This window comes from Neoarius graeffei, chromosome 24, assembly GCF_027579695.1.
Source record: "Neoarius graeffei isolate fNeoGra1 chromosome 24, fNeoGra1.pri, whole genome shotgun sequence".
NCBI lineage: Eukaryota > Metazoa > Chordata > Actinopteri > Siluriformes > Ariidae > Neoarius > Neoarius graeffei.
The window spans coordinates 29,582,617-29,603,376 of record NC_083592.1 but is presented as its reverse complement, the minus strand read 5'-3'; the positions used below and the strand labels follow the sequence as shown (position 1 = coordinate 29,603,376).

General features: G+C 41.5%; 1 protein-coding gene across 1 annotated transcript in view; it reads left to right on the top strand.

Moving 5' to 3' along the window:
- erap2 (endoplasmic reticulum aminopeptidase 2) overlaps nt 1-20,760 on the top strand; it is a 41,575-nt gene that overhangs the window by 16,753 nt on the left and 4,062 nt on the right. Inside the window, exons 6-17 of the mRNA XM_060907008.1 lie at nt 47-201; nt 4,167-4,280; nt 4,374-4,505; nt 8,132-8,263; nt 8,356-8,424; nt 8,523-8,698; nt 8,807-8,886; nt 8,976-9,159; nt 14,816-14,972; nt 16,368-16,552; nt 16,712-16,873; nt 17,384-17,524. Coding sequence (XP_060762991.1) covers nt 47-201; nt 4,167-4,280; nt 4,374-4,505; nt 8,132-8,263; nt 8,356-8,424; nt 8,523-8,698; nt 8,807-8,886; nt 8,976-9,159; nt 14,816-14,972; nt 16,368-16,552; nt 16,712-16,873; nt 17,384-17,524 — 1,687 coding nt within the window. The remainder of the gene's footprint in view (nt 1-46; nt 202-4,166; nt 4,281-4,373; nt 4,506-8,131; nt 8,264-8,355; nt 8,425-8,522; nt 8,699-8,806; nt 8,887-8,975; nt 9,160-14,815; nt 14,973-16,367; nt 16,553-16,711; nt 16,874-17,383; nt 17,525-20,760) is intronic.

The following is a 20,760-nucleotide window of genomic DNA, read 5'->3' as shown; positions in this document are numbered from 1 at the left end:
TGCTGTGTTCGTGCATTACATTTACGTTTCTGTTATGTTCCTTCAGACTTGATAGCAATTCCAGATTTCCAGTCTGGTGCGATGGAAAACTGGGGACTGACCACCTACAGAGAGACATCTCTCCTCTATGATCCGGAGGTCTCCTCTACCTCAGACAAGCTCTGGGTTACTTTGGTGATAGGACATGAGTTGGCTCATCAGGTTAGCACACCACATGTGACACTACTTACCTGGACGGTCATGGTTTGGAGAGGTTTAAAGGCCTGAAAATGCTGTTAGTGCCTTTGCTGTTGAGGTTCTACCAAGATACATTTTTTATCCCCCACTGGCCGAAAGGCCCGAAGAGGAATTATGTCGTGGCGATGTCTGTCCGTCCGTCCCGGGAAGGGTGCTCACCTTCTGAAATCAACTCCTCTCACAATTTTTGGAGGAATTTCACGAAACTTGGCAGGATTCTTTGTTATATGTCGGTAATACGCATATTGTAATTTCATTAAATTCGGTCATATTTTACCAGAGTTACAGCCCTTGATTTAACAACCTTGTATTTTCACAATTTCATGAAGGTGTGCTTGCCTTCCGACATCAACTCCTCTCTCAAATTTTCGGACGAATTTCTCGAAGCTTGGCAAAAGGACTTGTTTTATGACGGTAATACGCATATTGTGATTTAATTTCGTTTGTGAAAATTTGACCAGAGTTTTGACTCTTGATTAAATAACTTGTACTTTGACAATTTCATGAGGGTGTACGTTCTTCTGAAATCATCTCTCACAATTTGTGGACAAATTTCATCAAACTTGGCAAAAGGCTTTGGTATATGACAGTTATACGCATATTTAAATTTCGTTTAATTTGGGCAAATTTGACCAGAGTTATGCCCTTGATTATTAACAAACTTGTACTTTGGCAATTTCATCAAGGTGTGCTTGCTTTCTGAAATCAACTTCCCTCACAATTTTTATCCCCCGCTGGCCGAAAGGCCCGAAGGAGGATTATGTCGTGGCTATTTCCGTCTGTCTGTCCATCCGTCCCGGGAAGGGTGCTCACCTTCTGAAATCAACTCCTCTCACATTTTTTGGAGAAATTTCATGAAACTTGACAGGATTCTTTTTTATATGTCGGTAATACGCATATTGTAATTTTGTTCAATTCGGTCACATTTTACCAGAGTTATGGCCGAGTTGCCAGCGGGGGATATTGTACTCTCTGAGCACTCTTGTTAATTTAGGATATTAGAGCTGTGTTTTTATTATTTATTCAAACTTTCCAAATTTTGACTGTTTAATACTTGTACATACAGGCCGGACCAAAAGTATTCATATAGTATTTCTTCGTTATCTCTTCTTCATTCATGATCTCTTCTGATTAGCTCATCTGGCCAATAGGCAATGAGTTTACGTGTTGGCCATCGTCCGTCCGGCGTCATCTGCATTTCACGAAAATTGCTTCTTCTCTCTCAATTCTTCACCGATTTTTATTCTTTCTGGCAGGAAGGTCGGTCTGCCTGGGGTGCATGTAGCTTCTACCCAAATTTGCATAATTGCAATTAATAATGACGATATGGAGTAATTAAGCCCTAATGAGCAGTTTCCACACAAATCGCTTCTTCTCTCTCAATTCTTTACCGATTTTTGATTCTTTTTGGTATGAAGGTAGGGGTACCTAGGGTGCATACAACTTCTACCCAGATTTGCTTAATTACAATTATTAATGAAGTTATGGACTAATTAAGCCTTAATGAGCAGTTCAACAAAAATCGCTTCTTTTCGGTCAGTTCCTTGCTGTTTTGGATTCTTTCTGGCAAATAGGTCGGTATTCCTAGGGTGTATATCGCTTCTATATATAGTTTGTATATAGTGTATATACCGTAGCTTGCAACATTCATTGTGCAGGATGGCCCACTTTAGATCGTTCCTTCTGGACTAGACAGGGCTGGAGTGAGCTACGCCGTCATTGACGGTCTCATTTTACTTCTTTTTCAGTATTGACGAAGTATACAATCCCGATCGGGTCATGTTTAGTCTCTTAGGTGCTCAAATGTCCTCCATCAAAATTGCAGTATTGCTAGAACCTGTCACCAACACTGTGACATACACTCACCAGCCACTTTATTAGGAACACCCATACATCCACCTGCTGTTTGATGCAGTTCTCTAATCAGCCGATCTCTTGACAGCAGCACAATCACGCAGATACAAGTCAAGAGCTTCAGGTAATGTTCACTTCAAACATCAGAACGGGAAACATTGTGATCTCAAAGTGTGACTTTCTTTCACTGTGGCACTGTGGGTGTTGGTTTGAGCCAGATGGACTGGTGTATTTGAGTATTTCAGAAACTGCTGATCTCCTGGGGTTTTCACACACAGCAGTCTCTAGAGTTTACACAGAACGGTGCGAAAAACATCGAGAGAGCGACAGTTCTGTGGGTGGAAACAAACACCTTGTTGATAAGAGAGATCAGAGGAAAAGAGCCAGATTGGTTCGAGCTGCCAGGAAGGATATAGTAACTCATAGCAACTCTTTACAACCGTGGTGAGCAGAAAAGCATCTCAGCATACAACAGCAGAAGATCACAAGATTGGGTTCCAGTCCTGTAACCAAGAACAGGAATCTTAGAATCAAGAACAAGTTCCTATTAAAATGGCCGGTGAGTGGAGTGTATAGTAGCACACAAATTCCAGTTAGCATCAATGTCCACACACACACACACACACCCAGAGCAGCGAGCAGCCAAGCTAACAGCGCCCGGGGAGCAGTTGGGCATTAGGTGTCTTGGTCAAGGGCACTTCAGCCCAAGGCTGCTCCATGTTAACCTAACCTGCATGTCTTTGGACTGTGGGGGAAACCGGAGCACCCAGAGGAAACCCATGCGGACACGGGAAGAACATGCAAACTCCGCACAGAAAGAACCCCGTCAGCCGCTGGGCTCGACCCCAGAACCTTCTTGCTGTGAGGCGACAGCGCTAACCACTACACCACCGTGCTGCCCAAAAACGAACCTTCATTGCATTACTTTTATATCACTTCATCATTTCAGTGAAAACGAGCAATTAGCAAAGGCTCGCTTTTTAAGAATTAAACCCTGACTTTGCATCAGAAGGGACTGTAATTCCCTGTTGCATTATAGTTGACTTTTATTCTACCCACATTCACTGGATATGAGCAATCACGTGCTCTGATTGGCTACTCTACTACTAGGATATCAGCTCATATACCGTGGGTAGAGAAAAACAAAATGGCAGAGCGTGTTGCTGAACTAACCGAGGACGAAATAAAAACTACTTGAAAACAAAACCCAAAAAATACAACAACAAAAAAAAAAACAATAAAATATGGAATGAAAGTCTCATCTCATCTCATTATCTCTAGCCGCTTTATCCTGTAATACAGGGTCGCAGGCAAGCTGGAGCCTATCCCAGCTGACTACGGGCGAAAGGCGGGGTACACCCTGGACAAGTCACCAGGTCATCACAGGGCTGACACATAGACACAGACAACCATTCACACTCACATTCACACCTACGCTCAATTTAGAGTCACCAGTTAACCTAACCTGCATGTCTTTGGACTGTGGGGGAAACCGGAGCACCCGGAGGAAACCCACGCGGACACGGGGAGAACATGCAAACTCCACACAGAAAGGCCCTCGCCGGCCACGGGGCTCGAACCCGGACCTTCTTGCTGTGAGGTGACAGCACTAACCACTACACCACCGTGCCGCCCCTTATTATTATTATAGCATTTTTCACAAATTGCTCCTGTCATTTTGCCGATTTGTTTACATTCTAAGCGGAATGATTTTGTCGGACGTTTTGTGTAAAGTTTTTATTTATCGAATTTGCAAAAAATAAAAACACTCTCAAAATCCAGTGAATGCGGATAGAATAAAACAGTTATTTCACTCAATCTCATCGTACATGGCTTATAGCGGCTATCAGCTCATGTACGACTCGATTTCATGGAATGATTGGTAAATATCACTGTGCTTCAGTTGTGCTACACTGAAATGCAATCCTTGTCCAATGGCGTGATGTATTTGGTGGTACAAGGCTGAAAATCCAAGTACACCTGCTGAAATGGATTAAATGCTCTATAATTAGATTACATCTGTACTAATGTAAAATGAATAACCCGAGTCTGAAATGTGTAACCCTGTTCCACAGTGGTTTGGAAACCTGGTAACTATGGAGTGGTGGAATGACATCTGGCTTAATGAGGGCTTTGCACAATATATCGAGTTTGTTTCTGTTGAGGCTACGTATCCACAACTAAAAGCGGTATGTTCTAGTTTTTGTAGATTTTTATTTTATGTGATAAGTTGAAATATTTCGCTGTTTTTCAGTGTTTCTTCATTGTGATCTGAATTTCAGGAGGATTACTTGTTGAGCACCTGCTTTGTCGCGATCGGTCGAGATTCACTCAACTCATCCAGAGCGATCTCATCCTCCGCAGAGAACCCCACTCAGATAAAGGAAATGTTTGATACAGTGTCTTATGAAAAGGTAATTCTCTATCCATATCAAAGCCGTTTTTGAATCCTTGTCTCAAAGTATCAGCCCAATAGCGAGATATTTTCTCCACATCAAATTCAATGCACCTTTTTTTTTAAAGCACATGTAAAGCAGATTTAGATTCAGATATAGATATAAGAGTTAAGTTTGATTAACCAAACCACTTCAGGAGATCAGATGTGCATTTTGCTAGATGTTATAATAACAAATATTTGTACAGTATATGTTATGGATGTGACACAGTGCCAATATGTTCATCCGTATCTGTTTAGTGGGCCAAAATATCCATATTTATTAGCTCTCTGTCCATAAGGCTGAAGAGTTATTACCACGGCGTGGCGTCCATCATCTACAATTCAGTTAAATCGTATCCCCTCCGTTAATTCTCGACGGATTTCCGTTCCGATTGTTTTGTTTGAAAGAACTCATCACTCCGCACAAAACTTGGTCATTGTTTTGTCAGATTTTTTTGCTAACGAGTTACTCATCTCATCTCATTATCTGTAGCCGCTTTATCCTGTTCTACAGGGTCGCAGGCAAGCTGGAGCCTATCCCAGCTGACTACGGGTGAAAGGCGGGGTACACCCTGGACAAGTCGCCAGGTCATCACAGGGCTGACACATAGACACAGACAACCATTCACACCCACATTCACACCTACGGTCAATTTAGAGTCACCAGTTAACCTAACCTGCATGTCTTTGGACTGTGGGGGAAACCGGAGCACCCGGAGGAAACCCACGCGGACACAGGGAGAACATGCAAACTCCACACAGAAAGGCCCTCGCCGGCCCCGGGGCTCGAACCCAGGACCTTCTTGCTGTGAGGCGACAGCGCTAACCACTACACCACCGTGCCGCCCTAACGAGTTACTAATTAGGCCAAATTAGCTAATTTTCCAGGCCTCTCACTGGAATTTTTATCTCATTTCTCATCCGATTTCAGTTCTGATCGGTTTTGGGTCGATCTTCACTTGAGGAACAAAACTTGGTCATTTGTTTGTTGATTTTTCCTGTTGTACACACTTGGTTTGCAACTTTTTTTTATTTTCAGTGAATTCATATCTCCTCCCTCCTTCAGTTCTCAATGGATTTCAGTTCTGATTGTTTTATTTGAAAGAACTAGACGTTCTGCACAAAATTTGGTCGTTGTATCACAAATTTTTGCTAACACATGAGTAATTAGGTCAACTTAACACATTTTCTTCTGACTAGAATTGTATCTCCTCTCTCATTGATCATGCGAATTCAGTTCTGAGCGATGTTTTGGGTCGATCTTCCCTGAAACAAAATTTAGTCCTTTGCTGATTTCCCTGTTGTAAATAATTTGTCGTGGAGGTCGGTCCTCTCTCACGTTGTCACATTTCAGTTCTGTTTGATGTTTTGGTCATCATGGAGGTTTTGATGAGATGCTATGTCCTTGACGTTCTGGTATTTGTATTGAGATTTAAACCTGAAGCAGGTGTAACTTGAACAGGAAGAGTCAGCATGGTCTGTGAATTCTAGCTCTGACTATTCCTTAATCACAATTATAGCACTTGAATTTGTAATTTATCTCGTAAATAAAAACACGTATTTGGAAAATATTAATATCAGAAGCAGGTTACCCGGGGGGGTGAAGCTCGGACGTAATTATTTTAGTATGTGATATGCAATATATTAAAAACAAACAATTCTAGTTGTATATTCTTTATTAGAGCAACACAAATATAAGCTATATACATTTCTCCTGGGAAGATATTTTCACTTTGTAGATTTTTACATTTCAGGTTCCGATAAAATACGCTGTGTGTGTGTATATGTGTGTGTATATATATATATATATATATATATATATATATATATATATATATATATATATGCATGCAGTGGTGCTTGAAAATTTGTGAACCCTTTAGAATTTTCTATATTTTTCTGCATAAATATGACCTAAAACATCATCAGATTTTCACACAACTCCTAAAAGTAGATAAAGAGAACCCAGTTAAACAAATGAGACAAAAATATTATACTTGGTCATTTATTTGTGAGTGGCAAAAGTATGTGAACCTCTAGGATTATCAGTTAATTTGAAGGTGAAATTAGAGTCCGGTGTTTTCAATCAATGGGATGACAATCAGGTGTGAGTGGGCACCGTTTTATTTCAAGAACAGGGATCTATCAAAGTCTGATCTTCACAACACATGTTTGTGGAAGTGTATCATGGCACGAACAAAGGAGATTTCTGAGGACCTCAGAAAAAGCGTTGTTGATCCTCAGGCTGGAAAAGGTTACAAAACCATCTCTAAAGAGTTTGGACTCCACCAATCCACAGTCAGACAGATTGTGTACAAATGGAGGGAATTCAAGACCATGATTACCCTCCCCAGGAGTGGTCCACCAACAAAGATCACTCCAAGAGCAAGGTGTGTAATAGTCGGCGAGGTCACAAGGGACCCCAGGGTAACTTCTAAGCAACTGAAGGCCTCTCTCACATTGGCTAATGTTCGTGAGTCCACCATCAGGAGAACACTGAACAACAATGGTGTGCATGGCAGGGCTGCAAGGAGAAAGCCACTGCTCTCCAAAAAGAACATTGCTGCTCATCTGCAGTTTGCTAAAGATCATGTGGACAAGCCAGAAGGCTATTGGAAAAATGTTTTGTGGATGGATGAGACCAAAATAGAACTTTTTGGTTTAAATGAGAAGTGTTGTGTTTGGAGAAAGGAAAACACTGCATTCCAGCATAAGAACCTTATATTTATGCAGAAATGTAGAAAATTCTAAAGGGTTCACAAACTTTCAAGCACCACTGCGTGTGTGTGTGTGTGTGTGTGTGTGTATATCTCATCTCATCTCATTATCTCTAGCCGCTTTATCCTGTTCTACAAGGTCGCAGGCAAGCTGGAGCCTATCCCAGCTGACTACAGGCGAAAGGCGGGGTACACCCTGGACAAGTCGCCAGGTCATCACAGGGCTGACACATAGACACAGACAACCATTCACACTCACATTCACACCTACGGTCAATTTAGAGTCACCAGTTAACCTAACCTGCATGTCTTTGGACTGTGGGGTAAACCGGAGCACCCGGAGGAAACCCACGCGGACCTGGGGAGAACATGCAAACTCCACACAGAAAGGGTTTTAAGAGCAATACAATAGTCAGTGGGAAGGGTGGAGAGAAGATACTTTGTTGCTACCTATTTCTTACTTCATCCAAATATTCACCACCCAGGGGCCCACCAGAGACCCCCTGGGGCCCAAATATGGAATTTCTGGGTTCTGCTAAACTGTGGCTATCTCCTGTACCTACATGCCAAGTTTAGTGAAGATCTGTTGAGAGTTTGTGTTGATAAATGTAATGTGAAAGGCATTGAGGGAGGGAGTGGGTGGATGTTGTGCCCCCCAGGGACCTCCCTGGGGCCCGTACATGAATTTTGCTTATATCTGCAAAATTCTGGGTCATCCCCGGACCTACTTGCCAAATTTGGTGAAAATCCGTCAAGAAATGGCGACGTTAGCTCAAGACAAACAAACTTTGCCGCTTATTATATAGATAAGTCGTAAGAACCAGCAGGTTTTTTGGGGTTTTTTTTGTTTTTGTTTTTTAACTTTAAGTTTGTGTCAAATGTTTAGGGGGCATGCATTCTACACATGCTGAGGCATTTCCTGACAGATGATGTGTTCCAGAGTGGCATAGTCAGGTACCTGAGGAAGTTCAGTTACAAGAACGCCAAAAACGAGGATCTGTGGGACAGTCTGGTCAATGTAAATACCTTTTCTCTTTTTTGAGAATTATAGGATGCGATATTAATAATCAGTTTCTAATGTGAAGTATTTCATATTTCTGTTCTCGACAGACCTGCTCTGAAGAGGATTTTGTCTTAGGAGAATACTGCTACAGTGACAAACAGGCTACCAAGAATGCTGTACGAATATTTGCACACTTCAGAGTCTTATACGGTGCCTGTGTTTCAGTTTAATCATGAAAAACTAGCGCGTTTGTAAAACACAGCTTGTTCTGTAGTATCTGTTTGCAGGGGAGCATATCGACCTGAAGAAGATGATGTACACGTGGACTCTGCAGAAAGGCATCCCTTTGGTGACGGTGAAGCGACAGGGGACTAAGCTTTACATTGAGCAGGAGAGATTCCTGAAGACAGTCCAGCCCAGTGACCCACTGTGGCACTCAATGCAAGCTGGGTAATTGCCATCAGCCTTAATGTTTGCTTTAATTGAAGAGTCTGAAATATTTTCTGTGCTTGTGTTCAGTTGGAATAATTCTGAAATCTCATTCTTTCACCTAAACAGCTATCTGTGGCACATTCCTCTGACCTACAAAACAAGCCACTCCAGTGAAGAAATGAGGCATATATTAGAGACAAAGTCAGGTCTGGACTACAAGACAATTTGTTTCACTCAGAGTCAAGTACGTAAGAAGGCATTTATGCATTTATTGAAGTACTTAATCACTTTTCAGATACGCTGATCCTGGATCAGGAAGTGAGCTGGGTTAAGTTTAACACAGACATGAACGGTTACTACATTATCCACTATGACACGGAAGGTTGGAGCGCACTGATTAACCTTCTGCAAGTAAACCACAGTGCTGTGAGCTTTAAGGACAGAGCCAACCTCATTCACAACGCCTTCCAGCTGGTCACGTAAGCTATTAAGACAATATGTAGACGAGTTAGAAATCTTAAATGGAATGTAAATGCATTTTGCTATCATTTTGTAAGCTATGAAAAAACTTTGGTTGTGACATCACGCACTCAGGGCTGGCTAGCTCAGCGGGGCAGCTCAAATTCCAACTTTGCGGTCAATTTTAACATTCAAAAATACATATTTTTTATTCCCATTTATGCAGCATACAAGAGTCAAGGATGGAGATACTACCCACGCAGAAATTTATTTTAGAAAAAAGGTTCCGCGTATCTGCTTTAAGCAAGACAAAAAAAGAAATTCCTGGTTTGAACACAAGGTGTCAGGCTTGAGCAAAAAATAAATCTATAAATGATCGGCTCCCTATCACTTAGTCTTGGCCCTCTGCAAAATATTCATAACTTTGCAGTCAGAGGAAAGTTTTTTTCTGATTACAACTCACACAGTAAGTCATTTAATTTAATTAAATTAAAAAATAAATAAAATATAACATAGCGGTGCATGGTGGTGTAGTGGTTAGCACTGTCGCCTCACAGCAAGAAGGTCCAGGTTCGAGCCCCGTGGCCGGCGAGGGCCTTTCTGTGCGGAGTTTGCATGTTCTCCCCGTGTCCGCGTGGGTTTCCTCCGGGTGCTCCGTTTTCCCCCACAGTCCAAAGACATGCAGGTTAGGTTAACTGGTGACTCTAAATTGACCGTAGGTGTGAATGTGAGTGTGAATGGTTGTCTGTGTCTATGTGTCAGCCCTGTGATGACCTGGCGACTTGTCCAGGGTGTACCCCGCCTTTCGCCCGTAGTCAGCTGGGATAGGCTCCAGCTTGCCTGCGACCCTGTAGAAGGATAAAGCGGCTAGAGATAATGAGATGAGATATCGGTGCATAATGTAAATGAGTCAATATATGAAGCCTCATATTAGCCCTGTAACAATTACAGTGCTGAGCGTAAATGAGTACACCCCTTTTGAAAAGTAACACTTTAAACAATATCTCAACGAACACAAACAATTTCCAAAATGTTGACAAGACAAAGTTTAATATAACATCTGTTTAACTTATAACGTGAAAGTAAGGTTAATAATATAACTTAGATTACACATTTTTTCAGTTTTACTCAAATTAAGGTGGTGCAAAAATGAGTACACCCCACAACAAAAAGTACTACATCTAGCACTTTGTATGGCCTCCATGATTTTTAATGGCAGCACCAAGTCTTCTGGGCATGGAATGAACAAGTTGGCGACATTTTGCAACATCAATCTTTTTCCATTCTTCAACAATGACCTCTTTTAGTGCCTGGATGCTGGATGGAGAGTGATGCTCAACTTGTCTCTTCAGAATTCCCCAAAGAAAATAATTTCTTTCCACTACAAAGGTGAAGGCTACAAGAAGATCAGCAAAGCTTTACTTATCAGTCAGAATACTGTCGCAAAAGTGGCACAAAAATTTAAGAAAGATGGAACTGCAACCATCTCACAGAGACGTTCAGGTCGTCCACGGAAGTTAACACCTCGACAGGAGCGTCTTCTGATGAGAAGGGTTGAAGAAAATCGGCATGCAAGTTCACTGCAGTTATCTAAAGAAGTAGAAAGCCAAACTGGGGTGACTATTTCCCCTGACACAATACGGCGTACGCTGCAGAGGAATGGCATGCATGGATGCCGTCCACGAAAGAAGCCTCTCCTAAAGCCCAGGCACAAAAAAGCCCACCTAGAGTTTGCCAGGGCCCATGCTGACAAAGATGAAGACTACTGGGACTCTATACTCTGGAGTGATGAGACCAAGATAAATGTTTTTGGAACTGATGGCTTCAAAACTGTATGGCGTCGCAAAGGTGAGGAATACAAAGAAAAATGCATGGTGCCTACAGTGAAACATGGTGGTGGCAGTGTCCTTATGTGGGGCTGCATGAGTGCTGCTGGTGTCGGGGACCTGCATTTCATTGATGGCATCATGAATTCACAGACGTATCGCTCTATACTGAAAGAGAAGATGCTACCATCACTCCATGCCCTTGGTCGTCGTGCACTTTTCCAACATGACTAAACACACATCTAAGGCCACTGTTGGATTTCTGAAGAAGAACAGGGTGAAAGTGATTCAGTGGCCAAGTATGTCTCCTGATCTGAACCCAATCGAACACCTATGGGGAATTCTGAAGAGACAAGTTGAGCATCACTCTCCATCCAGCATCCAGTCACTAAAAGAGGTCGTTGTTGAAGAATGGAAAAAGACTGATGTTGCAAAATGTCGCCAACTTGTTCATTCCATGCCTAGAAGACTTGGTGCTGTCATTAAAAATCATGGAGGCCATACAAAGTACTAGATGTAGTAGTTTTTGTCGTGGGGTGTACTCATTTTTGCACCACCCTAATTTGAGTAAAACTGAAAAATGTGTAATCTAAGTTTATATTATTAACCTTACTTTCCCGTTATAAGTTAAACAGATGTTATATTAAGCTTTGTCTTGTCAACATTTTGGGAATTGTTTGTGTTCATTGAGATATTGTTTAAAGTGTTACTTTTCAAAGGGGGTGGACTCATTTACGCTCAGCGCTGTATATAATTATTTGAGCTGACCAGGATTATTTAAAGTGATTGTGGTTAATTGTTTGAGCTTTTCTGCTCAACACGGTTGTAAAGAGTGATTATATGAGTTACTATATCCTTCCTGGCAGCTCAAACTAATCTGGCCATTTTCCTCTGACCTCTCTTATCAACAAGGCGTTTGTTTCCACCCACAGAACTGTCACTCACTTGATGTTTTTTGCTTTGCGCACCATCCTGTATAAACCCTAGAGACTGTTGTGTGTGAAAACCCCAGGAGATCAGCAGTTTCTGAAATACTCAAATAAACCAGTCCATCTGGCTCAAACCAACACCCATGCCACAGTGAAAGTCACACTTTGAGATCACAATTTTTTCCCATTCTGATGTCTGAAAAGAACATTAACTGAAGCTCTTGATTTGTATCTGCATGATTTTATGCATTGTGCTGCTGTCAAGGGATCGGCTGATTAGGTACCTGCATAAAACAGCAGGTGGATGTATGGGCATTCGTAATAAAGTGGCCGGTGAGTGTATTTCTTCCCCGATCACACAACAGCGAACAAACAGGGTGGGTGGCGGTGCTCCGGTGTCTTCCTATGCTGCATCACGGGACGGGAATACAGTTGGAGGAAGCCACCATATTCCCTCCTTTGTACACACAAGTCGTTGTCATTCTCATTAAAAGAGGAGAGAGAGAGATGCCATCCTTCTGACGCAAAGAGCATGGCCAATTATGCTTTCTTGAAAGTCAGGCCTCAAATGGCATCATTGGGATTCAAACTCACATTCTACCAATGAAAGCATGACTTTCTGGACCCCTACTTGGTTATATTTTCCTGAAAACAAATGCTCTCTCTCTGAGAGCATCTTTCTATACTTGAGGTGCTAAGTCTTGCTGGAAAAGGAAATTGGCATCTCCATGAAGCTTGTCAGCAGATGGAAGCAATGAATGCTCTAAAACAGGGGTGTCAAACTCATTTTGGTTCAGGGGCCACATACAGCCCATCTGATCTCAAGTGGGCCGGACCAGTAAAATAATTGCAAAATAACCTTTGTCAACTCCAAATCTTTAGCATTGTTTTTTCAGTAGGCTATGCTTTATGCTTCAGCCTACATTTGTAGCCTACATAATCACTGATCACAAGGGATCTAGATTATTACACATTTATTCACAGAGAGGCCAATGGATTTGAAATAAAATGCATTTCACTCTCAAACAACTGGTTTATTTTTATACAGTTGAGTGAATACATTTTTACATCTGACAACCTGAACCAACTCCCCACGCTAATGTTGGCAAAGGCAGATTGCTTTTCAGGGCACACGACTTCTGCAGCCTTCAGCATGCATTTTTTCACTAGTTCACCATCAGAAAATGGCTTGGATGCTTGCACCAACTCGTTTGCAGTAAGGTAGCTAGCTTTCACTGCTCCATCACTGACCTCACGGCTGCGAGTCAATGCAGACTGCTGTTTCTTCAGACCAGCTAACAATTCGTTTATCTTCTCTTTTCTTGATTGTCCATATAAATTGTGAATTTTTTTGTTTATGATGAGTCTCATAGTGGCGCAGAATATTATATTCTTTGAGCACTGCAACTTGTTGATTACTAACCAAGCACACTGGTTTTGTATTCACCTCTGTGAATAAATAATACTCAGTCCATTTTTCCTGGAAAACTCTGCACTCTACGTCAGCTTTTCTTCTTTTTGACAAAGACATTTTGGTAATGGGGGTATCACTCTTGATAATTTTGATAGCAACTTAATAGTAGTGAGGCAAGACTGCCATTCATGCAATCAGACAGCATATCTGGGCACGTTGCTAAAATGTGCTGTTTATTTCCTGATCTCGTTATGTCAGTGCTGCTTTTTTTTGGCTGCCCCTAGCGGCTGAATTGAGCATTTCGGTTATTTCTTTAAAAATTCATAAGTCGTCACAGGAATGGTAGCCTAGTAAACTAGACCCACCCGCCTAGCGGCCAAAAATATTTTTGCCTAGCGAGTGGGTCTAGCCTCGCACCATATAAACAAAAACACCCCGGGCATCAAATCGTGCCCGCCAATCACAACGCAAGGTTTTTGTTTGGATTCTTTGGGCGGGCTTTTGCAGGAGTGACGACAAAGCTGCACGACGCTGGAGAAAGCGCAACAGGAAAGATGGCTACGGCTAGTGAACAGCGCACATTTGACTCCGCTTTGGAATCAGTTTTAGAAAAATTAGACTTGGAGTTTTTGTTGAAACATGAGCAGGAAGAGGCTCTCCGCTCATTCCTTTTCAAGAAGGACGTTTTCGCTGTTTTGCCGACCGGCTATGGCAAAAGTCTGATCTACCAGCTGGCTCCGCTCGTAGCCAAAAGGATGGGGCTAGTTTGTGCAGTACGAAGAATTAATAAACAGCTTTGAAACATTACTTTTGGATTGTTTCTTATTTTCCCGTTATTTTAAATTTAAGGGAAATTATTTCACCAAACACCACTAAATAAAAACTCTCAAAAACAGTTTAAGCAAACCCTTGAAAAACACTTGGAAAAAAAAGAGTGTATGTGGTACAGACTCCAAACTTGTGGTCATTATCTCCAAACTTCTTAATATCTAGAACCTGTTTATTAATTAATACGCATTTTGAAAAATTATTTATTTCAAGGCCTCCCCCACTGCTTTCTGTCGCTCTGACTACGTCACAGTTGCGCTGATTGGTCAGAGCGTTGGCCTATGCGCACAGAGACAGTTTGAAAGACAGCGGTTTGTTCCTCCCACCCCCTTCGGAAATGTCTACAGATCGAGGCCAGACTAAATATTCACATTTAGTCTGGCTTGCCAGGCTACAGGAATGGGCTAGAGAATTACTTTTTTTTTCTGACATCCTTAGAAATTTTTTCTCTACAAGTCTGGGGCCAGATCCGGCCCGCGGGCCGTATGTTTGACACCCCTGCTAAAATCTCCTAATAAAGATACATTTTCCTAATAAAGTGGCTAGTGAGTGTACATGGCAAAAATTTGTGGACACCTGATAAGAAACGTTTGAACACATCTGCATTATAAAGCAAAAATATGTACTGATTTGTTCTTTTTTTTTCTTTTCCATATACTTTTTTTTTTTCCCTCTCCAGGGCAGGGCGCTTGAAACTGGACCAGGCGTTGGATCTAATCACCTACTTAAAGTCTGAGACACACAACGTTCCCCTGCTCGAAGGCATCGGATATTTAGAATCATTTTACAAGATGATCGAGAAGAGAAATATAGCTGATGTCACTCAGAATCTCAAGGTAGTATTTCACCATCAGATTGTCCGATTGATGTTTGTTAACCTGTTAGTTTGGTAACTAGTCTACTGCTGCATCAGGATTAACGGCAGACCACACTGTCACAGTTTGGATCAGTGCTTCTGCCTTGACTCTAAATAAATTAATGTAATATACCAGATGTCCCTCAGCAAGATGTTTCCAGGACATTAGAGTCAATCTAATTTGCTACTCGGCGGTCCTCTTTTGCATGTCAGTTAAAGAGGGCTGATTTGTTACCCCGCCCGCGACGGAGTGAGCGGGGCAAGGTATTGTAATCAGTGCGGTTTGTTTGTTTGTTTGTTTGTTTGTCTGTCTGTTAACAATCTAGCGTCTAGACGGTTGCACCGATTGACCTTCAAATTTTCAGAGTAGGTGGGCAATGGTCTGTAGATTACCTGATTACATTTTGGGGGTAATTGGGTCAAGGTCACCGGAAAGGTCAAAATCATTTCTTTTGCCATAACTTTCTTCAAATTCATCATTTTGACTTCAAACCAGAACCCAAATGTGCATCTTTCAATTCTGCATCCAACCATATACTGCATGATGGGGTAGCTTGGACAGTCTCCTTAGCGTTTGGGGGTTAAAATTCAGGGGGGTCAAGGTCATCGGTCAAACTAACATAATTTCCATTATAACTCAAAAACGGTTGCCGATAGACAGGTGTTTACTATTATGAGCATATAGGAAGTGCCATATGGCCTTTCATTTGGCACCATGATCTTTGACCTTGAGTGACCTTGAAAGGTCAAACTCAAGGTCATGGATTTTCAGAGGGCTATAACTTGAAAACAGTTGATGGTAGACAGATATTTAGCATTATCAACTTGTAGGAAGTGCCATATGGGCTTTCATTTGGCACCATGATCTGTGACCTTGAAAGATCAAACTCAAGGTCATGTGTTTTCAAAGGGCTATAATCTTAAAATGGTTAATGATGGCCAGATGTTTACCATTATCCACATATAAGAAGTGCCATATGGGCTTTCATTTGCCGCCATGATCTTTGACCTTGAATGACTTTGAAATGTCAAACTCAAGGTCATGGATTTTCATAGGACTATAATCTGACAGCTGATGATTGAGAAATATTACCATTATCAGCATATAGGTATAAAATAAGTGCTGCCAGGGGAGGTTTGTTTTGCCTGGCAACACTTGTTTAAATAGGATTTCAGGCTTTTTTTTTTTTTTCATGTGAGATTGCAAAAATCTTGTCTTAAGGCCTCTTCTTTTCACAGATCGGATTGAAAGAATTTGCTTCAGTGTGTGGATAGACAGTGACCCCTTGTGTGTGTGTGTGTGTGTGTGTGTGTGTGTGTGTGTGTGTGTGTGTGTGTGTGTGTGTGTGTGTGTGAGATTGGGTTTCTCCCCCAGATCTACATCCTGCAGTATTTTAGAAACGTAATTGACAAGCAGACTTGGACTGATGAGGGCACGGTCTCAGACAGGAGGCTGCGCTCAGAGCTTCTGTCACTGGCGTGTGATCTTGGTTATTCTCCCTGTGTGACAAAGGCCAAACATTTCTTCCAAAGCTGGATGAACTCGAATGGAACAATCAGGTAGTTTGATATAATGTGACATACTCTCTTTTTTTTTTTACCAGATGATAATCATGATCCACGTATTTTGTAATTGATTATAAATCCAGTACTAACAGCGCTGCGTGCATCTGAGATGATTTCAGTTGAATAGTTTAGAGTGTGAATTGGTGTCAATAGCTTACCCACTGATGTGGCTGAGACCATCTACACTGTCGGAGCCCAGGACGATCACGGCTGGCACTACCTGCTGGAAACGTATGCGCGTTCCATAAGTGCAGCAGAGAAAAGCAAAATCCTCTCAGCGCTAACAAGCAACAAGGATCCCAAGAAGCTGCTAAGGTTTATAATTATTATCTACCCAATTGCACTTTATTTTATTTAGTTTATAGGATATTAACATTAAAATATTTTGGATTGGTTTAGATAGATATTTAAACATTACACTACAAAAAAATGATTTCTTGTTAAGAGAAAATATCTTTAATATGGGTGAATTTATCTAATATTTCTTATTAGATGATTATTAAAACTCAAATATAAGTTTATTTAGCTTACTTTTAGATGCTTTACTCATTGCAAGCTTTAATTGTCTTATTCTATTGGCAGATAATTTTGCTTTTTTCTAGAATTAAATGCTTAAAATTAGCAAAATTATCTGCCAATAGAATAAGACAATTTCAAGTTTGAAATGAGGACAAGTGTCTAAAAGTTAGCTAAATGATCTTATATTTGAGTCCAAATAATCTTCTCATAAGAAGTATTTGATAAATTCACCCATATTAAAGATATTTTCTTTTAACAAGAAATCATTTTTTGCAGTATAACTAATAAAACCGTATTTGATTTCAGGCTGTTCGAGCTTGGAATGGAAGGTTCGGTGATCAAAGCCCAGGATTTATCGACAGTAATATACACTGTGGCCAGAAATCCAGCAGGTCATTTCCTGGCTTGGGATTTTGTAAAGAGCAACTGGGATAAACTGGTGGAAAAGTAAGTACAGTATAGATCAGTATATCAGTTAGTCCAATATACAGTACTGTGCAAAAGTCTTAGGCCCTGTCCACACGGCAACGGATTCAGGTGAATCCGATAAAATTTTTTATCATTTTGGCCTGGCGTCCACACGCCACCGGCGTTTTGGGTGCCCCAAAACGATATTTTTTTGAGAACGGTTTCCAGAGTGGAAAAATCTGGCAATGGCGCCGTTGCGAAGTCGTCTGGATGAGTAGAACGGATTTGTTTATGATGACGTCACAACCACATGACTAGAAGAAGGGGTTTATGCGCATGCGTCCTACTTCTTCTATTGTTCTGGTGTCTCCGATGGGACCGTCTTACAGCGCACGTAGAGGTGTGGCATGTGTATTGCATCGTTTTCAGCAAGCGTTGCGTTGCCATATGTACCTGATATTTTACTGATCCGTTGCCCATGTGGATGCAATATTTTTTTTACCCGCTAAAAAAAAAAATCTCGTTGCCGTTGTCGTGTGGATGTAGCCTTAAGCACATGTAAAGAAATGCTGTAAGCCATAAATGGCTTAAAAGTAATGAAATATACAGCAGTAAGCCATCATAAATGAAACAAAGTCAGTATATGGTGTGAGACGAACCTTTGCTTTAAAAAAAAAATAGTAGTGTCAGGTACAGTGAGTGCAGTTGTATAAGGAAATGAGCTGTAGGTTTTACTGAGCATCTTACAGAACCAGCCTCAGTTCTTCTGGACACTTTGACTGTCACACTCGCTTCTTCATTTTGCACCAAAACCCAGCAGCCTTCATTATGGTTTCTTTTTTAATCTGAAAAGTGCTCTCTTATGGAATATGCTGCTCAGATATAAACTTTTTTTTTTTCTGTAACATTTAATTTTGTGCTGGAAAACGAACATTTCGACTCTAAAACGTTTTTGTACTGACTCGATAATGTAGAAGTCATAAAATAGAAATCTATAGCAAAGCTTGTATGAAAAAAAATAGGCGGCCTAAGACTTTTGCACAGTACTGTATGCATATCAGGAAGTACAGTGTATATCAGTCAGCACAGACTGTATCAGCTTTTCTAGGTACAAGAGTGAGAATGGATTTGTGAGAAGTCGTTTCCTCTCCAGAGTGTTTTCTCTGTCTTGAAATTAATAAGACAAAAAGCACAGCTTGTCATGTTACTGAAACACCACAAAGAACAAAGTCTGAAGACTTTCCCATGATGGGAAATTTGCCATTACGAAACACCCGAGACACATTCCATTGAATGTTACAGAAAGTGTCACCATATCAGTTACACAGGGTTTTTTTTATTTTTATTTTGTTTGTTAAGTAAAAACAGGTTTTTTAAATCTGATTTAATATTTTTAATCTTGGTTGAGCAACTGCTACAGTGTTGGTAAAGAATCCCGTGGCATTTTTTAAAAAGCAAATTAAAAGTAAGCGCTGGATAAAAACCCATCTATCTTATGTAAATAAGAATGGAATTTTCACCGTCCGGTGGTCAAGTGTTTGAGATATGTCACCTTGCACTTACGATAGCATTCCCTGTGGTGGTACACGTATAGTGGATATAAAAAGTGTACACACCCCGTTAAAATGATAGGTTTTCGGAGGTTATGGGGGGCTGGTGTCGGTGTGTGGGGGCCCGGAGCCCTGCCTCATGCAGTACCTCCCCCTCCCCTCTGTCGTCCCATCATGACTTAGCTTGGGCAGGGGCGGCTGGCACCATAGCCATGAACAGGTGCTCAAGTAGTCATCGTAATTAACTATTAAAGAACTATTATTTTTAGAATCACTATCTATAAAAAAATTACTAACACAAAGGATTAGCAAATAAAATAATACTCCCCCCCCCCCCCATTATGATCCAGCTTCTTTCTCCCTGGCCCGACACTAGACCAGCACTGCTTATATACACTCACACACACACACGTGCTCACTATCACAAACTCCGCTCCCCCCCCAACATACACACACTGTCCCTCCACCCATAACTCAAGGCCCAAAACCCCTCCAAATCCCCCCCCACCTACCCTCCTCCATCTCACATGCACATTCATTACCCCTAACCAACCCCACCCAGCCTCCCCTATACAGCAATATAGCTCTTGTTTATCTCTGTCAAATTTGTCTCCGGGGCGGCCCGGTGGTGTAGTGGTTAGCACTGTCGCCTCACAGCAAGAAGGTCCGGGTTCGAGCCCCGTGGCCGGCGAGGGCCTTTCTGTGTGGAGTTTGCATGTTCTCCCTGTGTCCGCGTGGGTTTCCTCCGGGTGCTCCGGTTTCCCCCACAGTCCAAAGACATGCAGGTTAGGTTAACTGGTGACTCTAAATTGACCGTAGGTGTGAATGTGAGTGTGAATGGTTGTCTGTGTCTATGTGTCAGCCCTGTGATGACCTGGCGACTTGTCCAGGGTGTACCCCGCCTTTCGCCCGTAGTCAGCTGGGATAGGCTCCAGCTTGCCTGCGACCCTGTAGAACAGGATAAAGCGGCTAAAGATAATGAGAGAGAGATGAGAGAAATTTGTCTCCATGTGTCCTATTACATCTCTCTGTCAACATATTAGTAGTACTGTCCAGCCTTTGAAACTGTTGTTAATGTTACGTCAGTGTTTCTGTTGTATGTCATGTGTATGTATTAATTTGTTTCATTCTGTCCTTGATACTTTGTATTTCTTTGTATTTGTTAGCAAATTTAAAAAAAATGATAGGTTTTTCTGATGTAAAAAAAAAAAAAGAGACCACGATAAATAATTTCAAAACTTTTCCCACTTTTAATGTGACCTATAACCCGTACAATTCAATTGAAAAACAAACAAATCTGTTCGGGGGGGAAAACATAAAAAATAAAAAAATGTACAATAAGCTGGTTGCATAAGTGTGCACACCCTTAAACTAATACTTTGTTGAAGCACCTTTGGATTTAATTACAGCATTCAGTCTTTTTGGGTCGGAGTCTATCAGCCTGCCACATCTAGACTTGGCAATATTTGCCCACTCTTCCTTGCAAAAGCGCTCCAAATCTGTCAGATTGCGAGGGCCTCTCTTGTGCGCAGCCCTGTTCAGGTCACCCCACAGATTTTCAATTGGGCTCTGGCTGGGCCGTTCCAAAACTTTTTTGGGGTCGTTGTTGTGCTGAAAGATGAAACTCCTCTTCATCTTCAGCTTTCTAGCAGACGCCTGAAGGTTTTGGGCCAAAATTGGCTGGTATTTAGAACTGTTCATAATTCCCTGCACCTTGACTAAAGC